The sequence below is a fragment of the Haliotis rubra genome, unplaced genomic scaffold (assembly GCF_003918875.1).
Source record: "Haliotis rubra isolate DU_JTF1 unplaced genomic scaffold, ASM391887v1 Scf1203, whole genome shotgun sequence".
Taxonomy (NCBI): Eukaryota; Metazoa; Mollusca; class Gastropoda; order Lepetellida; family Haliotidae; genus Haliotis; species Haliotis rubra.
This window is the reverse complement of record NW_025765119.1, coordinates 37,628-57,050: the sequence shown is the minus strand read 5'-3', so window position 1 is coordinate 57,050 and position 19,423 is coordinate 37,628. Positions and strand designations below refer to the sequence as shown.

Sequence of the window (19,423 nt, the reverse complement as noted above, 5' to 3'; positions counted from 1 at the left end):
TCATAAAACATCACTACCATTTGGAAAAATATATCTTTGGTGAAGATCACTCAGATTTCAAAGAAAATGGTTATGTCTCTTTTCGACCACACCCACGTTTTGTGCGGATATATCGTCATCCATTTGTGTCAAGATCGTTTAGTTGAGAGTCAAAATCGGGTTTCTATCGACTTGCAGAAATAACAATAAAGAATTGGTAGGTGTCATGAGTGCTCGATAGGCCAATCATCCATGATTATGTTTACATTAAGTTTTAATCGATTGTATGCGATGGTAGCGTAGCGATCGGCAAAGCAGTCGGGTAGGGTGCACCCAAGTGTCCGGCCTTGTCATAATGTCTTATGCTGTGAAGCATTTCGAGTCGGGGGTCATCTCAAATTTTAGTATATATTTTATAAAATCTTTAATCCTCGCAAAGACACGAGGGCCTGTGCTACTGCCTAGTCCTGTTCGCAATATCAATTATAAAACCCTAAATGAAGCAAGTCTCTAGATTTCCTCTGGTTCATGACTCTCCCTTCTCACTGGGACTCCCTTTCAAGCTAAATGGAATTGTCTGTTTCTCATACAATTATATACATTTAGAGACTAACTAACGAATATAGTGGCAGCAACCACGCCTAGATGAAGGCTATGACGCGTCTTCAAACGACCGTTAGTTGACAGAGAAAGGTGTTTTCGCTTCGCGTTCGAATTAACTACAGCTTCGGCGGTTACTCTTGTCAGACTGTTCCAAAACACATCCAAGTTTTACACATTTGGTTAGTAATATGTTAAAATATTCTTCGTAAAAGCAGCAACTAAAACAGCACGACATGCGAATATATTATTCCGGTGAGATAATAGTTTCAGATATGATTTTAACACCTATTTTATGCAATGCCTCGGAGATATGACGTACCTCTTATTTTAAAATTATATATAGAATCTGTGCAAGTCGAATTTTGTAAAGAGATTCTTAAAAACATCAAATCATTTTGTAATGTTATAGCTCTGGGCGAATGTGTCAGATTCCCTTTACAGCTAATGTACATGACAGGTGTTGTCAAATGTTGGTGCAGACTAAGTCAGCTTCCACATTACAGACTACCATATCAAAGTTACACAATGCCTAAGTTCCAGACAACAGTGGACACACAACATATGGATAACAAAGACTATTTCTTATGGTTTGTCTAGATCTGGTTAAGCCAAGATGTTGGTGATGTAAATATGTTTATCCATGTGTTTAAAGAAAGACTGTCTGATACATTACTAGAGTCATGGCATTACTCTGTTAATGAATCTTCGAAACTTGTTTATCATAAACAGTTCAAATCACCCCTTGATGTTGTAAAGTACCCATCTCATGATCTTCCTTTCCATTTAAAGGTCACATAAACCCTTTCACGATTTAGATATAGTAACTTTAAAATAGCAGTTGAAACTGTTCGCTATGATAACATTGAAACACTCAAAGGCTGTGTATAGAAGCCTGATGGGTTAAGTCCATGTTTTTATTTGTGAATCTTACTCAACACTAAGAAACAACTGGTAACACTTGCGTAACTATAATTCCGAACAATAACCCTGATACTATCACTGATACTATCAGGCCTGTTGCTATATACTTATATCATGTCAGAAATATTGTAAGTCACCGAAACTAGATAAATGATTTTGCCCAAGGAAACATATCATTAACGTTTGTATCCAGTGCCGGAGGCCTGTTACTGGAACATACCTGTCTGACTTTCAGATATTATTTTACAGATTTCGTAAAGAAATTACCGGTAGATATACGAGAAAATAGCTAAATGCTAAAGTTCGGTGGATTAGAAGCTGGTGATTAATTTCTTAAGGCTTTAGTTTGAGACAGTGTACAAAAAATATTTAATTGTGTAAAAAAAGGTAGACAGTTCTAAATACATAAAAAAATACACCTAGAGTAGAACTAGGCCCCCAAATAAATACTTCAGTTTATGGGAAGACCTTTAGCCACCAATCCTAAATGGTTGTTATTTAATCTTCTATAGCGTTCAGGTGATTTAGGTCGTGATCCAGTTAAACATGAGAGTTAAACATGAGGGTTAACAGCAGAGAATTGTGCAGGGCAGAAGTATTCGGCTGCGCTTCTGACATGACGTGTGTGTGTGTGTGTGCGCGCGTGCACTTCTTCATTTTCCCCGTATTATCAGTTCCTTTTCACGTACAATGTCGTAATGACTAGGTTCAGTCTGACGAATAGTCAGGAAATAATCGAGAAATTGATGAATTATGGTCATAATATTCAAATTAATCAAAATTACATTCCAGGGATACTTACAACTACATTCTGGTTTCACGGCATCCGACCACGCCCCTGTTGGGAGACACGTGACATTGGATGGACCAACCACACGGTGTCCGAACTTCCTGCAGCCAACCACGACGTAGGAACCCGCAGTGACGTTGTAGTTGCTGAGTATCATGTAATCGTCATTGGGAGCGGCGAGGACGTCACACTCTGCAAGGAAAACATCACAACGTACAGGTCTTGGTGAATATTTGAGACCAACAGCTCGTAGAACGACAGTCAGGACTAAGCCCACTACTTCAACCAATGTCCTTAGTTTGTCTCACTGTATTTTGTTTGATGTGGCAATTTTTGTGTGACTGTGCAACAACAGACTTTAAGTCACTGGTACCAGCGTCAGTAACTGTTATCCGAATGTAGTTGAAACGGTAACGGTATACCGATATCTGATACATACAATGTGTGTACAACGCTATGCCGATATACGACACACGTCATGTGTGTACAACGATATACCGATATCAGATACACACCATGCGTATGTGTACAGCGATATACTGATATCAGATACACACCATGTGTGTACACCATGTGCAAAAGGATGAACGGGTTTTGTGAGATTCTCTGACAGCATGTGCCATGACACACAGATACAAGTCTGACGTTGGAGCTACGTTTGGTCACCGCTGACAAGGACATACGTACTTGGTACCCTATCTGCCCTGCACCCATAGTCTGTGTTTCCTAGCAAGTTACACAGTAGACAGACACAATAGGTTCACAGTCACGAGATCAGGGCCTAGCAGACAGACACAATAGGGTCACAGTCATGAGATAAGGGCCTAGCAGACAGACACAATAGGGTCACAGTCATGAGATAAGGGCCTAACAGACGGACACAATAGGGTCACAGTCATGAGATAAGGGCCTAGCAGACAGACACAATAGGGTCACAGTCATGAGATAAGGGCCTAGCAGACAGACACAATAGGGTTACAGTCATGAGATCAGGGCCTAACAGACAGACACAATAGGGTCACAGTCATGAGATAAGGGCATAATAGACAGACACAATAGGGTCACAGTCATGAGATAAGGGCCTAACAGACAGACACAATAGGGTCACAGTCATGAGAAAAGGGCCTAACAGACAGACACAATAGGGTTACAGTCATGAGATCAGGGCCTAGCAGACAGACACAATAGGGTCACAGTCATGAGATAAGGGCCTAGCAGACAGACACAATAGGGTTACAGTCATGAGATCAGGGCCCTAACAGACAGACACAATAGGGTCACAGTCATGAGATAAGGGCCTAGCAGACAGACACAATAGGGTCACAGTCATGAGATAAGGGCCTAACAGACAGACACAATAGGGTTACAGTCATGAGATAAGGGCCTAACAGACAGACACAATAGGGTCACAGTCATGAGATCAGGGCCTAGCAGACAGACACAATAGGGTCACAGTCATGAGATCAGGGCCTAGCAGACAGACACAATAGGGTCACAGTCATGAGATCAGGACCCAGCAGACAGACACAATAGGGTTACAGTCATGAGATAAGGGCCTAACAGACAGACACAATAGGGTCACAGTCATGAGATCAGGGCCTAGCAGACAGACACAATAGGGTTACAGTCATGAGATAAGGGCCTAACAGACAGACACAATAGGGTTACAGTCATGAGATAAGGGCCTAGCAGACAGACACAATAGGGTTACAGTCATGAGATCAGGTCCGAGATTGTTTTAAGCTCTCTTAGCGCTTAGGGTAGTCGTAAGTTAATGTTAATGTATGGCACTTACGACTATCTTAGCGCTAAGAGAGCTTCGAAAATCTAGGCCCAGGCATATAGCCATGTTTGATACATCGTGACGGCATGTGTTGTATCCTCTGACGTATTACGCGGTGAGAACACAGAACAGGGGCTTAACATCAAATATCAACTGAAAGCGGAGTTTCCCTGAAGGAATGACAGTAGGCAGATTGGTACACCTCGACACGGTTATGCACTGGGTATACTGCAGGAGGTACTGAACATACACTACAGGACCAGAACATCTATATGATGAACCAACAATATACCCCACACCCTTCCCCAGACAGGAACAAGAAACACTTCTACAACCCTACACCTCCACTAGACAGGAACACAACACCTACCTCTACATAAACAGCTGACCATTCCATGACCAAACACTACCAAGGCCTACCACTAGTTTGCGTAGTTTTGGAAGTTTGGTTTATAAACATGACACGATCTGCCCATGGCTTGCCGCAGTTACAACTCACCGGCTTCGTAAGGCATCCTACTCCGCGTGTGATCAGGTAACAAATGCACACACCATATTACAGATCATATTTTAGACTAGAGGGATTTGTCCACGCCTTGTTAAAGCCATAACTCGACAAGAAAAAGTTGATCGGCGTCGGAAGTATCCCGCCTTTAGCATGCCCGTGCCGACACAGTTCGGGTCCTGCCAACCAGCTGCATCAGTGTATCATCTTCACTATAATTGGAAGAATGAGCATGTTGCAGATGGTTGGAGAGTTAGGCGTTTAGGTCTGGAAATTCACAGTTGTTTGGCGAAGTTGTCGAGGGTGTGTGACCTGTCTATTTTCGTTCGATGCCTTTCAGTTTCGGTGTTTCAAGCATCCAGTTGAGTTGTCTCTGTGCCTAAAGGCTTTCGCTCCTCCCGCGTGGCGACCGACGGAATGAGGAAATGTAAACACATCTGCAGCATATTTTCCGGAAACGGCAGTAATAATCACAACACCTGCCCATGATGAAGGATTAGCCGGCTCCCATACATCACCTGAGCCTAATCCGATATCAGTAAAACACCATCCAGTTATCAGGTCAGGGCGTCCAGCATGAGATGTTCATTCTCACACGTAAACAATAATTATTGTTTTCTAATCCATGGAAGAGCTTATTTACGTCTGACGGAAGGAACTTTTGTCAGCGGAAAAATTAGTCATTTAAAATGATTGTGTAATTACATTGTTTTGAAACAAAGACGATGTTCAACTCTACAAGAAGCTGTCCATATGTTGTGTTTATCTCGCGAGCCGTGGAGTTTTACCCCAATCTCGTTTTTCTGGGCAGTTGTAGACGTTCATGCCCAACCGTGGCGACCTTACCTTGGCTATTACATGCTAAATACACGCACAAGAAAAATGCCAACTTGATCTTTCGTCGGCCATATTTATTCAAAATTCGTTTTCAATCTAAAACGACTCGATATGCGTTATGAAGTGGTTTAAAGACTATTACAAAGTGTTCCAAATTATATAATGTCACACAAGTTACCCAGTCTGTGAAGGTATTGTTTCATGTATTTGTTTCACCCACCACCTATCTTTCTGGATGGGGTTGGACCGAAGAACCAAGGGTGGCTTTAACACAGTGAATAACATATATAATCAACACTAATCACTATTACCTTTAAGGCGCACCCATCTGCGGAACTGAGGGACGCACTTGAATTAATGTCTAGATTTGCCATCAACAAATGGAGTGAGTGAGTTTAATTTTACGCCGCATTCAGCAATATTCCAGCAGTAAATAATCGAGTATGGACCAGACAGTGATCAACAGCATGACCATCGATCTACACAACTGGGATACGATGACGAGTCAACCAAGTCAGCGGGCCTGACCACGTCTAACCCGGATCTTCACGGGTCAACAAATGGAACGCTGCACACATTATACCTGCACAAGTTCATTTATATTTTGCATTGCGTGTAAACTTGTTATTCGTTCACTGTAGAGTAGAACACAGTGTTTCTGGTAGACGTTAAACGTAAAATGAATGTCAAAGGAAATGTCGCATGACGCCCAAGATTCTTTCAGCTGGAATATCACTCACTCCGGCGTACACCAATGCCCACAGTGTTGACACAAACCACAAGCAGGAATGATATACTGCCGCATGCTTGCAGTCAGAACTGACATTGTACCAACTGTAGGAGTCTGAGCATAGAAACTGGATCTACAGAAGACTTGTGATCAGTCAGCAAGACTGCCCAGGATATCCCAATAGGTTTTTCAAATTCCGAGGCTAATACGTCAATACAAAACCTCCAGATTAAATACAGTTGTTCCAAATACTTTTGTGAAAATTACAGAATAACCGAAATAAGTATTAACAGACATGTAAGAATACTTTTTCCAAATCACCAATTGACAAAGAGTACTTTTCCTACAAACCAGACACACCCAACAAAATATTAAACATGGAATGTGTTCATTCATGACAACCATTGTATAGTATGACCAGAAATTATTGAGTATTTTAGGAATATGTTTAATTGGATTTCTAGTATAAACAACCTTGACCAGCTATCAAGAGCTTGGTTTCATTCAAGAGAGACTACTCCGTTAATCCTTTTTCACTAGTTTGTGAAGAGTTATCCCCCTTTGTTTACTTGCTAGCAGACGACATTTTCAGTGATCCTCAGTATGGATGATTTAGAGAAGAGGAAGTTGATTTTAGAGTATTATAACAAGGACATCAGATCAGCTAAAGTGATTTCAAGTAGAACAGGCATCCCTTTGTCCACTGTTTATCGTGTTTTGAAAAATATTGCAAATGTGATATGGCATTGAGCACCAGGGAGGCGCAGGTAGGCCCAGAAAATTTCCTTTCGGTGACAGGAGGCGGCTTAGTATTCTTGTTTCTAAAAACAAACAAAGGAGTTTAGAAAACCTAAGGCTGGATATGATTGATAGAGGAACTGTGGCTGTCTGTAAGGAGACAATTAGAACTGAGCTGCATGCAATGGGTTGGCAGAAAAGTCGAGGAATTCCATCACCGATCATGAAACCTGAACAAAAGGAGCGACGGTTGAACTGGTGCTTACAGCATATAAACTTTGACTGGGACAATATGATTTTCTCAGATGAAAGTTCTGTGTGGCTGTTTTCTAATACACTAAAATTCTGGACCAACAAACTGAAAAACCTTTGTATCAGCGTCAAAAGTACAGTCCGAAATTTAACGTGTGGGGTGGCATATCTGTGTTAGGGGCAACGCCCCTCTGTGTATTTGAAGGGAATATGAACAGTGAGCGGTACACATATATGCTCGAGGGACATTTACTTCCATCTGCTCACGTGTTCTATGGAAATTTTTGGATTTTCCAGCAGGACAACGACCCAAAACATCGTTCAAAGCATTCACAGGCCTGGTTTCGGACCCAAAATATGACATTATTAGATTGGCCAAGCTATAGCCCTGACCTAAATCCAATAGAAAATGTTTGGGGACTTATGAAGGAAAGTGTCAACAAGAAAAATCTGACAAATATTGCTGAAATGAAAGAAGAAGTGGTCCGATATTGGGACAGCATGGACCACGACTTTCTAACTTCTTTGTAGTAGTATGCCCCGCCGCATTGAAGCCTGCATTGCTGCCCATGGTGACTTGACAAAATACTAACTGTTCACCTGTCTTTGAATCTGGAGTTACGTTCTGCTAATATTCACATTTAATACGTGAGTAATGAGTGAAAAAAACTTCTTTTGTTTTACAATCTTTAAATTCTAAATAATTTCTGGTTGAACTGCAAGAATGCTCAGTGCGGGTATGGAGAAGCAGAGGTATCGGTAGAAGTATGTGTTATATCAGGACAGTGTAGAGGTGTCAGAGCACAAACTGACTCCTCTACACAATGTCCTCACAAAGGTAGAGGTGTCAGAGCACAGACTGACTCCTCTACACAATGTCCTCACAGAGGTAGAGGTGTCAGAGCACAGACTGCCTCTTCTGTACAATGTCCTCACGGAGGTAGAGGTGACAGAGCACATACTGACTCCTATACACAATGTCCTCACAGAGGTAGAGGTGTCAGAGCACAGGTTGACTCCTACATACAATGTCCTCACAGAGGTAGAGGTGTCAGAGCAAAGGTTGACTCCTCTATACAATGTCCTCACAGAGGTAGAGGTGTCAGAGCACAGACTGACTCCTCTATACAATGTCCTCACAGAGGTAGAGGTGTCAGAGCACATACTGACTCCTACATACAATGTCCTCACAGAGATAGAGGTGTCAGAGCACAGACTGACTCCTCTGTACAATGTCCTCACAGAGGTAGAGGTGTCAGTGCACAGACTGACTCCCTCTCTATACAATGTCCTCACAGAGGTAGAGGTGTCAGAGCACAGGTTGACTCCTCTATACAATGTCCTCACAGAGATAGAGGTGTCAGAGCACAGACTGACTCCTCTATACAATGTCCTCACATAGATAGAGGTGTCAGAGCACAGACTGACTCCTCTATACAATGTCCTCACAGAGGTAGAGGTGTCAGAGCACAGGTTGACTCCTCTGTACAATGTCCTCACAGAGGTAGAGGTGTCAGAGCACAGGTTGACTCCTCTATACAATGTCCTCACAGAGGTAGAGGTGTCAGAGCACAGACTGACTCCTCTATACAATGTCCTCACAGAGGTAGATGTGTCAGAGCACAGACTGACTCCTGTATACAATGTCCTCACAGAGGTAGAGGTGTCAGAGCACAGACTGACTCCTGTATGCAATGTCCTCACAGAGGTAGAGGTGTCAGAGCACAGACTGACTCCTCTATACAGTGTCCTCACAGAGGTAGAGGTGTCAGAGCACAGACTGACTCCTCTATACAGTGTCCTCACGTAGGTAGAGGTGTCATAGCACAGACTGACTCCTCTATACAATGTCCTCACAGAGGTAGAGGTGTCAGAGCACAGACTGACTCCTGTATACAATGTCCTCACAGAGGTAGAGGGGTCAGTGCACAGACTGACTCCTCTATACAATGTCCTCACAGAGATAGAGGTGTCAGAGCACAGGTTGACTCCTCTGTACAATGTCCTCACAGAGATAGAGGTGTCAGAGCACAGACTGACTCCTCTATCCAATGTCCTCACAGAGGTAGAGGTGTCAGAGCACAGGTTGACTCCTCTATACAATGTCCTCACAGAGATAGAGGTGTCAGAGCACAGACTGACTCCTGTATACAATGTCCTCACAGAGGTAGAGGTGTCAGAGCACAGACTGACTCCTCTATACAATGTCCTCACAGAGGTAGATGTGTCAGAGCACAGACTGACTTCTGTATACAATGTCCCCACAGAGGTAGAGGTGTCAGAGCACAGACTGACTCCTGTATACAATGTCCTCACAGAGGTAGAGGTGTCAGAGCACAGACTGACTCCTCTATACAGTGTCCTCACAGAGGTAGAGGTGTCAGAGCACAGACTGACTCCTCTATACAGTGTCCTCACAGAGGTAGAGGTGTCATAGCACAGACTGACTCCTCTATACAATGTCCTCACAGAGGTAGAGGTGTCAGAGCACAGACTGACTCCTCTATACAATGTCCTCACGTAGGTAGAGGTGTCATAGCACAGACTGACTCCTCTATACAATGTCCTCACAGAGGTAGAGGTGTCAGAGCACAGACTGACTCCTCTATACAATGTCCTCACAGAGGTAGAGGTGTCAGAGCACAGACTGACTCCTCTATACAATGTCCTCACAGAGGTATACACAGGAACATATTGCTATTCCTGAAACTGATTGAAGGGCATTATATCAGTGAAATACTCAAAGCAGCCTTCACATGTTATATGCATAACGGGTAATGAAACACTCACTCCAACAGAATATATTTAAATATTGGGATTAGTTTCCAAGGCATCCTCTTTGTTCTGTTATACCGAGCAGTCGGTCCCACAAACCCAATTCTCCACCATTGAGACGGGCTGATTAGTGTCTCCTTTTCTAGACCAAACATAAACGTTAAGCAATACTGCCTCTTCACTGGAATATGTCGTGGGGGACGTATGTCGTCTTGGTGAAACGGAACAAACGAGCGAGGATCCCAACTTCAGTTAACATTGGCCTGGGCAAGGGATGCGGCTCGGTGTGTGACGTCATTGCTAGTATAAGCCGCTGTAAGATCTAACCACACGTTCTGGAGATACCTCTGCTTGGAGCGTACAGAGAAACTTTCGGTTTAATAACCAAATGGGGTTTAAGGAGATGAAAAGGTTGCTGCGCCGCGAATCATTTCAGTTCAGCTTGTAATTACTTAAGTGATAGTGCACATTCCATTTTCAATGTTGTAAATGTTCCTGTCCCTTACGTGCAGGAAAAAACACTCCTTCCTGAATGAATTGCAAATAAGTAGGACCTAAAGTCTAGAGGGTGATGCATGCCTGATTAGGCGACTTATTGTGATCCTCCCGTGTCTGTAGATAGACTGATTAACATACAATGTACCCGTATGCAGCGCGATGAAAGGCATTGCATGTATCTTGTAACCGAGCGCTTAAAGGGGCGGCCAGCTCTACTGGCCAGAGAAGCACTGTTGCCGCGACGTCACGGCGCATGTATTTAGCAAATATACTCTAGATTGACTTCCAAATTGACTCTTCCTGTGAGTGTTGACCTTGGAGGTTTACTGGTGACCTTGGCGAGACGCTGTGTACATAGTTGTGGTGTCGCGGGATGGGGGTGATAACGTAGGTTGAAGCTAGTCAAACACAGATGATTACAGACAACCGACCAACACAAGACATACAAGTGAAAGTGAATACAGGGGCTTATATTGTTGGGCCGCCGGAGATTGTCTGGGTGTGGTATACTACATATATACACGCGGCAACCCGCAGTCCGTACAGGGAAGATGTCAACATTAAACTCCAGGTTGTCGCATCCCCAATACGTCAACCACACACGGAACCAGCCCATGACAACGTCCCCACACCTGCTGTCACTGCAGGTTCACACGTTAACCTAGGGTGGCACAAGCATAAAGTGAAGCTGTACATCACTGCCCCATGTGTCGCCACACTTAATGTACACCGTGTTTTGTATGATGCTCTGCATGTTGCCTGTGGCTAAGGTGACAGCTATATTGTACAAGCAGAACTGATTAATTAGACCTGCACTGAAACTTTTACACACTTTGCTTGTTTCATATCCAGTAGAGTAACCCTTTCCCGACCAGTCAACAAGCCGGGATATTTGTAAACATAATACGCTTCGAACATTCTATAGAAGAGTAAAGTATGAACAGGTACACAGGTAGTTTTGTCATGTACATCAGTGTAGGTACAAATTAACTATGGGCAGAGCCATTGGTAAACCGTGGCAAACCTATTCGTCGCCACATAAAACAGAGTACACCTTTTTGCACCGCCTTCCAAAGTCGGAACTGAGGCTTTTGAACGTAACATCTTCGTTAGTCGACAGCTTTCATACACACAAATCGCCTGTCGGTTGCTGGAGCCAAGACCTCAACAATCTGAAGATTGTACTTAGTTACCGGACAGTGAAGCGTTCAAAGAGGAAATAGTTTGCTATCATAGTTTAAAAATAAATGTCATTCCTGGTATTAAATGGTAAGTAATCGTAATAAATTAAAATGGTTTTAAATCCGTACATTGTTCCGGATATTCCGTGAGAATAGTACAACGGCGCATGCCATGTTGACACCTGACAACGCTGGACACGGAGGGATGTAAAGCATACCTTATGTCATGGCCGACACGGAAATCTGCCCAGGCTCGTGTGTCGACATGTCGCACGCTGTAATCCACACACCAACCAGTTGAGTGTGTGAAGGTCACTTCCCTCTGTGGGTCGCGCAGAGCGGGACCTTCACACATGACCTTTCACCGCTCATGATGACCGACAACACATGCGTACAATTGACCTCTCAAAGGCGCGAAGCAGAAAAAAACGTGGACAGTGCAGCAAAACAATTATGAAATTTTTACATGCGCCAACGGACCCTTTCAGTTGACAAAATGAATAAGAATGAACTTTGAAGGACAGGCCCTCTGAGTCAGTATGTAATGGTTTGAAGGGACGAAAATGGTGAAGATCAGTAATACATCATACATAATACATAATCTTGTGTATAGATTTGTGAAACTAAGATCAAACACCATGACCAAACTGTAACATTCACTACAGATCCTTACTACAGATTGGTTTTCAGGTTAGTGAGTGAGTGAGCGAGTGAGTGAGTTTAGTTTTACGCGCGAACGCTTTAACCACTGGGCTACCCCAAGCCCCCTCTTCAGGTTAGAATTGGTCCTCAACAACCCGTGCTTGTCATAAGAAGCGACTAATGGGATCGGGTGGTCAGGCTCGCTGACTTGGTTGACACATATCATCGTATTCCAGCTGTGTAGATCAATGATTATGATATTGATCACTGTATTGTCAACATTTAGTTGGACTGTTGCTGAGTGTCGAGTTAAACACCAACCAATCAACCACACAAAGACAACGATGTCTTACAATAAAATATACATGACCTGTTCAAGTAGATTAAAACTATTTCTATTAGGAAAACAAGAACTTTAATCATAAACCACCCAAAAGCTTTAATTGTGACAAATTTGCACACACCACCCCCACCACCTCCTCTCCTCGCACATCCCAGACAGACACAACACACACAAAGGTCTCCCCTACACTGCATGACAAGTCCCTAAACTTTGGGACAGTATACTTTATCCCACCCACCTCCTTGAATCACGACCGCCGGATAAGACGAATAGTAATGAAGGCCACACCCGGTGTCGTGTGTTTGGGTTGGGGTGTTAAACCTGTGCTTACTAACGTCTACAGCTGTAGGAACGTCTCCGGGGTCCCCGCAGATTATACAGTCTTTGTGGAGCAGGCGTTCCTGTCTTGGACCATGTAATGTGGTCAGCGTGATAGGCACGGTGTCAGTGTGGAAGAGGTCCAGCCGAGTTCGCTTATCGATGTGGATCGCAGATATGGTACATATTGCCAGACCACACGGTCACTTTGGGAATATATATCTGTCCTGTATAACCACCTCAATAAGCAAGATAATGAAGATTTGGAGTGTTCTGTGGTGTCAGCTCAAATCCATAACTCTGTATGGTGTAGTGATAGTGTTATCGATGGTATTGATAAATAAGCAAGTGGGCTGACCAAGGAAACTACCTGTTTGATCCATGCATCGATGCAGTGTCTGCTGACTACACTTATCACATGGGCTTTATTATGTTGACTATAATCAGTTGGTGCTGTTTGAGAAATCATAACGCACAGTCTTCAATTGCGGATTCTTCACGCAATTCTTTGAATGAAATAACGTGTTAAATATCTATATGTTAAGAACGACAATATACTGATTATGATTACAATCTCCATACGCCATGGGTACTAGAGGGACAATTCAGAACATTATATATTCTGCTGTGTAAAACATAGAGATACAACAGGTTAACTTTGTCGGCATTGCTGACCTCTATTACACTAGTATAACGGAAGCCGCGAGTAGGTACAGTCCATAAAGCTACGTAATATTATCATCTCACTGGGTCGTACTGTATTTTATGTATCTTTTACCTTTTATTATATTTTACAGTATTAATCTTTAATATATTACTTTTATGTACAACATGTCCTATATGTAGTTAGTGTCTCATAGGTCAGTGATGGCCCCGACACTTTTATCTCTTCTCTCTTTTCTATCTATATTGTGGACGTTCTCTCCAGCCTCCGTGGAGTGGAGTTTATCGCCATTGTCGGGTCTTGCCAGCTCTTGTTGATACGCTGGGTAATTACGTAACTAAACATAGGAACTGCCATGTCTACCTGGGATGACGAGAGATCCTGCAGATCAAACATGGTGTATTGGTAGTCTGAGAATAGGTACTTAGCTCAGTGTTTGGGCAGGCTGTTACGACGAGGCAGACCCCGGCTTCCCTGTGTGCGTGTGGGTCAGTGTTCAAGGAATAGAAGTAACCTATCAAACGCCCGTCAGATAGCATCTTTAGTACAGCTCCTACATTTCAAAACATTTTTAGTGAGATAACCTGTTTCTATATCGACCCACCAATGATCCGTTTCTATTTCCATTGCATTTAAAAAACGCATCTATAGCAAGACAAACTGTTTCTATTTCCACTGTATTTCAAAACCTTCCTTGCGAGATAAACCGTATAGATTGGAACTGAATTTCAAAACGTATTCAGCCAGACAAAGCCTTTTCATTACAGCGAGTATATCATAAAACAGAACTAAAAACTATAAAAACCAGAACTAAAATTACGGGTGCATTTTGAGAACTTAGAAGGCAAAACGAGTTAGATACATGTAGAAATGCACTTGTAATGAACAAGGTGTGTAACGGAGACAAGGACAGGAGCTTACTTATTACTTCAAGCTTAAATCAACGTTTTGAAAAAAGACAGCACAACTGGAAAAGGGGGGATGGTGGTGGTGGTGAGCGAGTGAGTGAGTATGGTTTTACGCTGCTTTTAGCACTATTCCAGGAATATCACGGCGGGGGACACTAGAAATGGGCTTCACACATTGTACCCATGTGGGGAATCGTACCCGGGTCTTCGGCTTTAACCATTAGACTACCCCACCGCCCCGGATAAGGGTGGATGCATGAATACAGGAGGTGTAGCTGATGGTGCCATCGTGGATTATTCTCTTAAAGTGCAAACATTTAATAATATGTTACAGTAAGCAGCATTATCCGAGATCCAGTTCAGAAAGGATGAGATACAGAATCTACAAAATACACGTTTAAAAATAGTGTAAACACAATTCCCCTAGTTCAGAAACTCTTGCATTCAACGGATAAATCAAGTTTCGAAATATCAAACAAACATCGCCTCTTACTCCTTAACCTAGGCTACAAGAAATGTCTATCTATGTGTGTTATACTGCTGCTTCCGATGGTCATATCCTGCTCTGTCATTTATCATTCAACACTGGTTTCCAGAGAAGATATCGCTTGTAGATCAAGCCATAACCCCCAAGAGATATCGTTGGGTAAGTTTTGAGCTAATCGCTCAATATTTTCTGACTACTTTCATCTCCCTCAGCTGTAAACAAAGATGGTCACCGTAATTAAGTGGGTTTTGTTAATGATTTGTTCACGACATAAAAGGAATGGTGAAACTTATGCATTGCAGAATTTAAAGCAATAAATGGTAGCGCTACTTTTTATGTGCTTGTTTTTTATGACGTAATGGTTTCACTCGTTCCCTCTTCCATCACTCTTGTTCACTTTGATGTATTCATATGCAAGCCTTCACATGAACTTGTTACAGGTGACGTTTCGTTTTAATTTCTCTTGAACGACAAATAAAGTATAGTATGATATTGGATGATAAATAGAATCTCACCGTTGTGTCTTTTGATCTGAAATATATCACCACGAGTTGATAAAGGTGAGAAATCTCCTTGATAAGTTGCCGAGTTTTCTGACTTTTATTAACTCGTGCTGATATATTTGATATCAAAAGACACTCTGGTGAGATTCTCTCTATGGATCTCTTGTTTTCTGTAATGGAGGCTTGTTTTGTTCAGCTCGCCAAGACCGTTATCTAATGTTCATCACTATACAAGTCTGAGGCTGCGACTGTAGCCCCTCAGCCTCTACACACAGCCCCTTCACCTTGACAATAAACCCTGCACACTGGGAGGTCACCACAACAAAAGCTATTGTCTTAAGCAACCAAGGGTCTACCTGTCTTCCCGCTGTATTTCTACATACGTCGGACTGAAGTGTTTACTTGAAATACACTCAACATTGACAGAGTCCCTGATGTCAACATCTTCTGCTCATAGTCATCTCGCCTGCCGTGTTTGCTGGGTAACATATACGAACAAACCCAGCACATCTGTAAACATTGTGGAGGACATCGATAATAACGGGAAAATAAACATTGTTCTTCAAGTGGCATTAAGAGAATAACGCTGCCTATAATAATACCTAACATATCCTTGTGTTTGTGATGTTGGTGTTGTGTGACCTTCACTGGATTCCATGTGGCAGATAAGCTAGCGACTGATGTTGCCAGGCATCAGCTTTACATTACAGTGTTCAGCATTTCACAAGTATATTGTAGGGTTAGTAAACAATTAAACAGAGTTTTGGAAATTTGGTACTTTGCTGATTATATTGTCACGTTTCTAGTGAGACGCTGCGGCTACCTAACATGACAAGGTGAGACACCTCACCGATAGGGTATATACATGTATTTACAGCAGAGCAGCTGAAAGACCATTTGAACCAATGGTGAGTGAATGGCAATATTCCAGCTATATGGCGGAGGTCTGTACATATACGAGTCTGGACCAGACAATCCAGTGATCAACAGCATGAGCATCGATCTACGCAATTGGGATACGATGACATGTGATAACCAAGTCAGCGAGCCTGACCATCCGATCCCGTTAGTCGCCGCTTACGACAAGCATGGGTTACTGAAGATCTATATTCTAACCCGTGAAGATCCGCTTCACGGGTTTGAAAAATGGTATTACAACACAACTGAAACCCGTCCAGCACAATGTTCAACGGCATCATGGCATTGATGAAGCGCCGTTATAAGGGATGATTATCGGGATGTCTCGGGGAAGGCTACTTCAATGGGTGTGGGCGTTTACTAGATATGATTATATTAATGCCATTGTTTGGTCTGACAACACTGAAACAGACGGGAGCAATATCCCTACTTTAGGCCCGGCAAGATGCGGGGTTTGTGACCATATTTCAGGCTATAAATCAGCCTAGTAGTGTTTGTACACACACTACACAGCTGATTCCAGCACTGTGTCTACTATTCTCCCCTGTGCCTACTGTTATCCCTGGCCTAAATATAAGATCTCTGTAGTAATCCTGCTCACGTCGAAAACCTGAAGGCATGTTACTGTAGATGGAATAACGATAAAACATTTAACACAATTCTGACTGGCTTCCTGTCATGGTGAATCATTTGTAAAACAACCATATTTCTGGCTGTTGTGAAATCAACCATGAAGCATCTGCGTGATTTGATTCATACAACACTGGAAGTTCCTCAGTCTACGGATTCGATGTTATCCACGGCTGATGCTTCACCGATAGTTCACTGAAGGTTCTAAGCATTTGACCGGTTTCTACACGTACCATATGAACACAAGACTTCTTCATCATTTGATTTAAAGTGTGTTCTGTCCCTGTCAACAAGGCAATAGTTTGGTCTCCCGTCGATATGGTCTCTTCCATAATCTGATGTATTGATAATCACAATATATTCTCAACCTCTGAGTAGAAACCTCAGATTGCCGACCACGACAGTGCCTCCACTTTCCGTGTAAGTGTACGAGCCGGTGTAACCTAAGTGGGCGGCTCTGGGAGCAATCACAGCCAGCCTGGGGCTGACAGCTGGGCGGTCCCCGTGAGGAACAACTGCAGGATGTGTTCACTGGTGACACGGCCAGAACACTTCAGCCGTACCCCGCGGACAAAGATAGAGGTTTAGTAGTTGCAGCACGCCACACATACTTTTTATAGCCGCCTCTGGGGGATATGTCCCTGACTTGCATTTACAATGTGTTGTCATGGAAACAATACTCCTAACTTCACACCTCTCATTCCACAGATACCTGCCTGTTGCTGGGAATGTGGTTAATTTAATGCGTCAGAACGTCTTCCGCTTCTGCTGACTGGAAACTAGCGTGTTCTCTACTAGAAAATCTAGTCCTTTCTAATTACATTGAATATGTAGCCATTGTTTAAAGTGCTGCCGTCTTAAGCCATAGATCAGTATCTACTTTGTCGATAGCAAGCCGAGAGGCGAGACTGGTGTACGGACGTTGCAGTGACTTAAGTTCCAAAGGGAGAAGTATCGAAACTTGCGACACAGAAACTTGCACGATAGGAACTATGGCCGCCCTAACATACCACAAGTGCAGTAACTGTTCTTTCCATCCAGACTAGAGGTATTTCCTGGGGCTAGATAATGTCGATTCATTGCCTTCTTGGTTTTGCGAATTAATTCTTACAGAAAGTATGAGTTGAGATATAATCCGCCTTCCCCGACTGCCGCCATGCCACTGCTGGCTGATATCGGGATGCTAATACTGGAGCGGGCACGGGGCCAGGGGCCAGGGAACCGATCAACTTCGTGATTATATTCTCACGAGATTTGCTACAGTGTGAGCACGTAATGAATGCCGGCAGAATTTCTGTCGGACCTAGCCCTTTTGTCAAACGTTGTTTTCGTGTTATCGCTGATACGACATCTGACAGGTGTGCGCATGACCTTGCAGTAGGCACAACAAACAACAGGCCCCACCTATAAGCCATGCACTACCTTAGTCCATATACCAGAAACAATGAGCACACAGATATAAACATTTATCCTAAATCATGTACGGATGTCCATCTCTGATTGACTTTGAACAAATTACCATGTATGCCCGGTGCACGGCCGTACACTGCCGAAGCGGGGTATAAATCTTTGCGAGGGAGAATAAATCATTTATACGCCGCCCGATGGAGAAGGCATGCATACACGGCAGTCAGTGAACCGTGGTTCGGATAGACGAGTCAGTACCATGTTGGTAAAATATATGATTGAATTTCAGTTTGTTTTAATGTTATATTTACATAATGAGAGATCTAAACATTCGGTAAGATAAATACCTTGTAGCATTACGATTCGGGGTAAAGGTGATTTTATGCGTCCCGTGTTAGGTTTTATCGACCGTATACACCTCATCACAATGCTACAACGCATAATATACATATTACAGATTATCCTACCGTACCATGCACGTGTAAACATTATACCACACTAGATCATGAACTGAGACGTCATTCGCTTGTTCATAACAGTGAATTACTTCTACTTTGTTTTGGCAGCAACAAGATTGCAGAGCATGTTTGGTTTGGTATAGAAGTTAGGTTGCAAAAGTTGGGGAAATTAGGTTGCAACAGCTGGTAGATAGTTGAGGCGTGAAGTTGATCCTCGTGTTGATGTCCACAATGATGTGCCTCAGTGACCACAACCATGCGCTACCCCTTGTCATGACAAAAGAAGAAATCAGTTTGACCAATACAGACACAGGCAGCAGCAGCAGCATCCCTGGTGGCGATGTTACTCGCCAATATGTCACAAGGTGAACAAAACGTTACAGGGTGATTGACAGTGTCAACCTCGCCACAGGTGTGGTAACAACGAACATTCTCCTACCTGTAACATTCGCCATTGTTTCACGCTGTGTAATCCAGGTCAGCTTGTAGGCAACAGCCGGCACACTTACTCTCCCAGGCTACGTCTGAAATTGAAATAAATGTTTTATTAGAA

General features: G+C 43.0%; 1 protein-coding gene across 4 annotated transcripts in view; it reads right to left on the bottom strand.

The window, feature by feature from the left end:
- The window catches only part of LOC124264083, a 43,189-nt gene that overhangs the window by 10,479 nt on the left and 13,287 nt on the right, over window positions 1-19,423 (bottom strand). For 3 of the 4 annotated variants that reach the window (XM_046698809.1, XM_046698817.1, XM_046698824.1), the window contains exons 2-3: window positions 19,310-19,394; window positions 2,306-2,485 (exon numbers count right to left, since the gene is read on the bottom strand). In XM_046698809.1, coding sequence (XP_046554765.1) covers window positions 2,306-2,485; window positions 19,310-19,325 — 196 coding nt within the window. In that variant the 5' untranslated portion in view covers window positions 19,326-19,394. Of the gene's footprint in view, window positions 1-2,305; window positions 2,486-11,810; window positions 11,894-19,309; window positions 19,395-19,423 lie in introns of those variants that run through there. The other variant, XM_046698829.1, reaches the window with a different exon arrangement.